The sequence below is a fragment of the Malurus melanocephalus genome, unplaced genomic scaffold (assembly GCF_030028575.1).
Source record: "Malurus melanocephalus ecotype Western Australia unplaced genomic scaffold, MMel_1.1 scaffold_209, whole genome shotgun sequence".
Lineage (NCBI taxonomy): Eukaryota > Metazoa > Chordata > Aves > Passeriformes > Maluridae > Malurus > Malurus melanocephalus.
In genome coordinates, this window is record NW_026623441.1 from 95,884 (window position 1) to 103,913 (window position 8,030).

An 8,030-nucleotide genomic window follows, 5' to 3' on the forward strand; every position below is an offset into this window, starting at 1 on the left:
TTGGCTTACTATTTGGCACCAGCAAACTTGGCTTGTGTTTGGCATTGTTCTAGGTCAGCCAGATACCCTCAGGGTTTATGACAGGTCTCCTAGTATTCTGTGATACTTTACCTCACATTACAGACAGCAATATGTAGAGGCATGTTGTAGTCTTCTTCCTCTCTGTGAGTTTCACCCCTGAAAACACACATGTTTTCAGATAGATTAACAGGCTGGTCTGACAGGCCATGGAGTTATTTATCTCTCATTCTGACGTTATTTAGGAGAGTGGGATACTGTAATTTTTCATGGCAGCATAGTCTTGGGCTTTATTTCATCATGAAATCACAACTGTCCCATGGTTGGTGCAGTGGAGGAACGATGCAATGCAGAGGGGCAGCTGATACACATAAGTGAGTCATTATCCTTACAAAATATCCTTGACTTTGCTGGAATTAATCCATGCATGTTACAAGGTGAGTGCARTGAATCATACAAGTGGGATAATACCAGTTAGAACACTGTGTGATGATTGTGTGCCTAAATGAGTAGTAGCAAATGCAGTCTACACAATAAAATGGCAACAATAGAGCAATTGAAATGAAAGCCAGTAGGGAGAGGGTTATTTATGTTGTTTGTAATGTAGTTTACATTCAGAGTTGACATCTGTACCCCTGGATGATTTTTTTTTTCTCCTYCTTTTTCCTAGAGGGCGATTTGGGCAAGTGCACAGATGTGAAGAGAAGTCAACAGGTCTCAAGCTGGCAGCCAAAATTATAAAAGCAAAAGGTCCGAAACAGAAGGTTGGTAGAGCTTCTGTTCCCCAGTGGATCACACACTTCAGCTACACAACAGAYCATGACAAAGTGTCTCACAAACTGTCATACTCGTAGGACATGCTGGATTACCATTAACTGTACCTCTATTTGCTTTCTCCTCCTAAAGTTCTAGTGGCTCATCAAAGTACTATTTTTTGGGTGTTTTCTGGTTTTTTTTTTTAATTTTCTTTTATTTTTCTTTGTTTTGCTTTTGTTACTAATTCTATTAGTGTTTTCTTTAATGGTAAAAACATTTGTCAGGCCTGTGACAGAGGGTATTCCCTCCCAAGCAAACTGCAGTCTTTGCTGCAATGGCTTGATATCAGTGTGGGGGCTGCTGATAACAGACACAATCTGGGCTCCTGACATCAGCACAAATACAGATGAGAGGAATTATTTGGGGCTGTTTTGCAAACCTCTTGGCCCTCTGGGACCAGCTTTCACAGGAACGATATGCATAATAWCCTTTGTGTGACATCAGTGTCAAGAGAGCGATTTGTCTCAGGTAACTGGAGTTGCTAAGGTGTAGCTGGTGATCACTAAGAATCCCTTTACAGAGACTGACACCACCAGAGAATGATTCAGCATGTCTAAAATAGTTGGTCTGAATGGAGGTTCCAGTCTCTCCTCTGACTGCAAAGACAGGTTTTGAGGATTGGCCTGGACTTTTCTTACCTTGATTTTGTGCACCTACAGCTGTTTGAACAAAATTCACTTCTGCTTCTCTTTTTTCTTTACATTGTTGTAAGCCTACCACTTCTCCATGTGGGCTCTCCTCTTCCTTTTCCACCTTCCTATTCAAATAACTTATTACTGAAACACCCCACTCATGCTCTGAGTTCAGTCTATTTGTTCCTGTAGCCTTCACATCTACTCCTGCRGGRGCCCTGAGTTTGGTTGCCACAAGTGAATGCATGAGAATAAAGTAGTTTTGCTTCAAATGTAGCATCTGAAGCAATACTCATGGCTCTTTACAGGATGAAGTGAAAAATGAAATCAATGTYATGAACCAGCTGAATCATGTGAACCTCATCCAGCTATATGATGCCTTTGAATCTAAAAATGACATTGTACTCGTCATGGAATAGTAAGTGTGTTCTTTTCCTTTCTGTGTTTACTACTTTTGCTGGGATTGTCAATTTCCTTCTTGCTTTCTCCTGAAATTAGAAGTAGAGCTTCTTACAGGTGGAAAACAYGTATGAAATATGTTCTCATGAACAACAGAAAAAAAAAGGGAATTTAAGAGAAAAGTTTTCCCATGTAGCCATTTATGCATTTTTTCCAGTGGTGTGCCACAGTCCTGGTGCTGTAAAGCAACTACTCCAGTTGAAGATAGAGCTGTTTTACATRTCTTTAATTTAATGCTTTAATTTGTCTCAGCCAAGAAACAAACCTCTCAGAATATCTCCTATTCTGTGAGGCAAACTAGAATGAATTTTACACTGAAGAGGAGCCAGATGTGGATGATTGTGCCTAATCCTTATACTGGGTGCCTGAATGATGAACCTGCTTTATATGCTGGGTTTTCAGGCTAATTAGGCATAAAATACCTGCCTTAAGGTCAAGATAAGCAGATGTTGTCTTAAGGAAGCCAAAAGGGCCAAAACTAAAACATCAAAAGGTATGGTAGAATGTTCAAAGGTAGGTGAGTTTGACTATTCTTGACATTCTCAGATGTCTCCTGAATTTGGTCTACATGATTAACATATCACAAAAGAAAAGTATCTGTGTACCTATGAACAGATAAGATGGAGGCATACTGAAATGTGAAGAGAAATTAAGTAATTTTTGTTGACTTAAGTAGTTTGAGATTCACATTTTGGTTCCATCCCTCTTAAACTCAGAGTGAAGATTCTCTATCATGTTGTCTTGGTTTTCCATAGAACCTCATTAATTTCACTGGTACAACATCATGACTCAAGATAGCATAATATTAAAATTTAGAGATTTTAATGGTTTTCAATGGATGGGAGATTGGACGCTTAGGCCTTGTAAGAGGTTCAGGCCAGTATGCATCAGAACCAAGTTTTCAGAAAGTTAGAACAGAGTACAAGCTTATCTTACTGAACTTGATTGTGAATGATCAAAATAGTTAGTAGTGTAGTTTCTGCATTGGTCTTACTGTGTGAGATTGGATTTTAACTTGGTCACTGCTTTATTATATTTTTCTCCTCAGTGTGGAAGGAGGGGAGTTATTTGACCGAATTATTGATGAAAACTACAACTTGACAGAGATGGATACTATCTCGTTCATAAAACAGATCTGCAAGGGAATTCAGTACATGCACCAAATGTACATTCTTCATTTGGATCTCAAGGTAGAGTTTTGAGATGTCTGTTTTGTGCAATGACAGATGTGGAAATTCTTATTCTTAACGGTAGGCCATAAAGCTTTGCAGATTCCTGTGGCAGAAACAACAAAGAGCCCTATTCTTTTATTCTATTATTTCAATGCATAGTTACTTTAACCACATTGAGATCAGTTAAATTACTACAGGATAAGTAAATTAGATGAGAATTGTGGTCATATGTCATCAAGCCTCATAGTGCCTAAATTTTCCACAGACTGATTTTACAGACAGCCAGCAGCTGACTACAAATACACGGCTATTTTCAATTTCAATATTTTGATCTTGAGATATTGTGTAAAAGTTATTTAATTCAACTGCACAAGATATATATTTTACGTGTCAGCCATGGGATGGCAATTATCCCTGTTTTACTATGTGGAAATCAAGGCGTGAGTGAGTGGAACTTAATTCAAATTTCATTCAGGATCAATGTAAGCCCTACACAACTTTCTGAGGACTGCGCTAAATTGCTGTTGTTGTGAAAAGGCACCAATAGATAGCCAGATTAGAGGAAAATGCATTAAAAAGTACTTTCTAAAATGAAAGAAATAAAAATAGTCAGTGGCTAATGTAACAAATACAGTGTATCTATGTTGGATTAGACAATAACTGCTAGTGTMGCTGAAAGCCCAGAGGAAGGTGACCTGGCCTCTACCATGTACTTATGCTCAGAACTATTTGACTGCATATATAAAAAGTATCCTAACTTATTTTTAAAAACAAATCCACCAATTGCACATTCTTACTCTGGCTGACTGCAAATGGTCAACTGCTACCCCTTAGAAAATATTTGTTGCTATTTTTCATTAAACTGTACATTTCAGCAGGCTCTTTTCCCCTTAGTCCAAGTTTTTATTAAATAATGGACTTGTTTCTTACCTCTATTTAGTGCAGGAATAAAATGGGATGATGTCTTTAGTTTTATGACTGGCTAGAAAGCTTCTTAATGATCCCTGAGCTTTACAAAACAATAAAAAGAAACAAGAAGTGCACAAGATGGTTTTCTCTTTGGTGAGATTTTTATAATGGCTGCTGTTTTTGGCTTGTCATAACTGAGTTAATATAGTACATCTTTAATGTTGTTAGCATATATATTATTGCAGTGGCTAAGGAAACGAGCAGATGCTTGTTGGGACCCGCTTCAGTAGCCAATCAATGACCAGACTTAACTTTTCTCTTTCTCTRTAAACATCCAGTTACCTAGAAACCTGTCAAACAGAAGTTCATGCAGTTCTTTGGGACACATTAATTRTGACCTTGAGATGGCACAATTTTAACATGGGGTCAAACTGCTGACAAAAAGATACATATACAATCCAAGAAATTAATCCCAAAGACCTCTTCTCATGCGCTGGACAGCTATGGCTTCTCCCTTCTGTTTTGCTTGTTCATAGATTGATGTCAGTAACAAATGAGTTTGGGAAAGAAAGCTTGAAATTGAAAGAAAATCATCATGACCATAATCATCCAGTACCTCAGAAASTAGGGACATATGGTGTTTAAAAGTCCTACATGTAAAATGAATTAGTAATGGTGACAAAGGTTAACTAATGTTTTAAGTGTTGAGGGCTGTTTTGTTTCAAAGAGTACTCACTGAACAGTAAGACAGAAAAACTGTAAAAGTGCTGGCAGTGAATATAGGACTGCATTTTAGGTATTTACATTTCAAAGACAATTGGACGAATCCTTCCCTCTGTTCCTTCTGTATGACTTTGGAGTGATTCTTGGAAGTAAATGGATTCTTGCCAGGAAAATGAAAAGTAGCATTTGGCAGTATGAAAATCCAGAGAGATTCAACCTGTGAATCCTCTCTTTTGCTAAAATACCTGAAAAAGCATAAAATTGATGTGAGAAGCTTAATATATTAATGTTCAAYCTGACAGAACATTTGAGTACTCACAAATGTAAGGCTGTACCATAAATTTCAAAGCCAAAAAAAGAAGATTCTTAAAAAAAACCCAACAAAACCAGTGTCATCTTCTTATGGTCTGTCAAATCAGAGTGACAGCATCCTGAAACCCCTCTTTGGAAGCCTGCATTCTCTGTCCTACTCCCCCTAATGAGTTCTTTATCTGAACTGCTGGCTTATGTCAGATTGAAAAGCTGTGGAGAAGAAAAAGCAGTTTCACAGCACAAAATGCATGGCTCCAATTGCCCTGTGACAGCAAGGGGGGTATCCATGCAGAGACATCTGACCAAGGAGGAAAGCAAAAKGTGCTTATGAGATATGTGCACTGTGATTAGTGTTTTCCTCCCTATGGTTTACTAAAAGCCCAGTTTTTCATACTTGTTTCTCATTCAAGTGTTCGTTTTTTTTTGTTTTTTTTTCCTTTTGTTTCTTTTGGCAGCCTGAGAATATCCTGTGCGTGAACCGAAAGGCAAATCAAGTAAAAATTATTGATTTTGGATTGGCAAGAAGGTACATGCATGTGTTCTCACTGATCATARATGAATTAGGAAACAATGAAAGAAGTATTGTATCCCTACAATGATGCATTTGATACATAATAGACTTCTACTGTTCTTTGGACAAATTTGTTTCTTTTAAGCAGGAATGTTTGTTTCTTTTAATGTGSAATGTTTGGAGCTGAGTGAAAAAGATTTGTCCTGAAACCTTCTTTTCAGGTAGAAGGTTGAAAGAGAGCTGATTCTCACTAAAYATGCATATAAATATCTTGGAGGAGTTAAAATGGACAAAACCAGTGGTACATCTTGTCTAGTCTCTTGTCTCCAGTATTAAGAGATTCTTCAAAAGAGAGTTGAAGATACCATTGAGGACTCTTTTATATCCCATGCTATATCACTTCCTAGTTTAATTAGGTGTTATAACCTCAGTGAACGATTTATTGGTTAAAAATTTCATGCCTATGATATGGAGAAGTCCCAAAAGGATGGTAAGAGCTGCTCTGAGAAGTTCTTGAAATATGAATTTCAAGAACTTTTATATGCAACTGTTTATATAGCAGTTGCATTTTGGCCTAGTATGATTTAAAGCTTGCAAACCCTTTTCATTCTATATATGGGCATATTTCTTTTTAGTTTGTGCCTCTGTCTGTCCTTGTTTTCCTACTAAATTTTCTGTATGCTTCTGGAATTCCTCTATGCTAGACAATTGACAATGATACTTTAATAAGAACTGTAATTGATGCCCTTTGTTAATGTTTCCATTTCCTAGATATAAACCCAGGGAAAAACTTCGAGTTAATTTTGGGACTCCAGAATTTCTTGCTCCTGAAGTTGTGAATTATGAGTTTGTCTCTTTTCCTACGGACATGTGGAGTTTAGGAGTCATTGCTTATATGCTGTAAGTAGGATTCAGTATCTGCTTTGTAAGCTGTTTCCAGGTTGAACCATGTCTCTCATACAAGTTTGCTGTTATGTTGGAAGAGTGAAAAAAACTACCCAAAAAAGGAAAGGTAGACTTCTTTCCAAGTTCCATATTGAGAAATCTCTCCGCTTTTCCAATTGCCATGAATTTTTCATCGTTGTTTTTTTGCACATCTCTCAGGAGTGTTTGAGCTCCACACTTCCAGAATAATGTAAAATGCTTGGTAAATTCCTAGTGGGTAGTGCAAGAGTGGTGAGAGGTCTGGAAAATATGACATATAGTGAAACTCAGGAATGCTTGGTGCATTAGAGAAGAAGGGTGGTTATTTAAACATGTAAATAGATGAGAAAATGGGAATGGTCTGGAGACTTTCTTGGGCAGTAATATTTTGTAAGATCGGTCAGAGTGACAGAACAATCRTAGCTGGCACATTGGAGACCATGTGCACAAAGAGGGAAAGACAGGAGGACTGAACATATTCCTTTTTACTTCAGCCTCACTGGATTGTCTCCTTTTTTGGGTGATGATGACAATGAGACCCTCAACAATATCCTGGCCTGTAACTGGGATTTTGAAGATGAGGAATTTCGAGATGTTTCTGATGAGGCTAAAGACTTCATCTCAAAGCTTCTCATCAAGGAAAAATGGTATATAAWCCTGTATCTTTGAAATGTGTGTCCCATGCCATCATGACACAGTTGTGTCACTTGTGCTGCTTCATTGCAGAGCTAATATGACTTAGCTAAGTTTTTTGTGTTCACATATAGTATTATAATGATACTTCGTTGATGTTGTTCATTGTATCTATCAAATGATCTGAAATTACCTGAATACATTTTTTGCTGTGAAACAAAACTTAATTAATCTGCCATCTRTCCTACTGTTCTGAAATGACAGTGTTGCATGATAGCAGAACACATGACCTGTAACAGATAATTGCTGAATTGTAAGATTCTGGGAAAAACTCTTAATAGCATTCTGGTTTTCCTCTAGCTGGAGATTAAGTGCAACTGCTGCCTTAAAACACCCATGGTTAACAGACCACAAGCTCCACTACAGACTTCAGGTCCCTAAATTTAAATATCCTTGTGCATCTGCTGTTGCCCTCTTGTGTTGCCACGTCACTTTGCTTTGACATTTTTCTTAACTTCATTTGAGTCTTTGTTGCTGATTCATTTCTTGCCAGTGTGAGCCACATGTGTCCCCTTGCTTTTTTTTAGCTGTTACAATTTGCATGCTCACACTTGCTCATCAGTTCTTGCATGACCRGGAGGAAATACAAGATCCTGCAATGCTGTGTGTTGCTGAGTGGATCCATTTCTTAGCAAAATGAAACTATGTACAAAATCAGCACTGAATTACCATATGAAAAGGATTTTCCAGCTGGGGATGATTTTTGTTTCTGCTTTGAAAACCATTTCAGGGTCTCCYGAAGGCCCCCGTGAGTGCTGTTAGATTTCATCCTACCTGTCCCAAAGAGACACCTTTCCCAACAGAGTTTGTAACTTCACCTAGTGCATACCTTTGTACTTAACCATATTCTTGCCTTCAATG

The 8,030-nt window shown here is 37.8% G+C and overlaps 1 protein-coding gene across 1 annotated transcript; it reads left to right on the forward strand.

The window, feature by feature from the left end:
• The first annotated feature begins 441 nt into the window (after nucleotides 1-441).
• Nucleotides 442-7,145, forward strand: MYLK4 (myosin light chain kinase family member 4). The gene is made up of 7 exons (XM_057373903.1): nucleotides 442-455; nucleotides 689-782; nucleotides 1,775-1,884; nucleotides 2,974-3,115; nucleotides 5,497-5,567; nucleotides 6,324-6,452; nucleotides 6,971-7,145. The coding sequence occupies exons 1-7, from the start codon at nucleotides 442-444 to the stop codon at nucleotides 7,143-7,145; spliced, it is 735 nt and encodes a 244-aa protein (XP_057229886.1).
• Nucleotides 7,146-8,030: the final 885 nt, after the last annotated feature.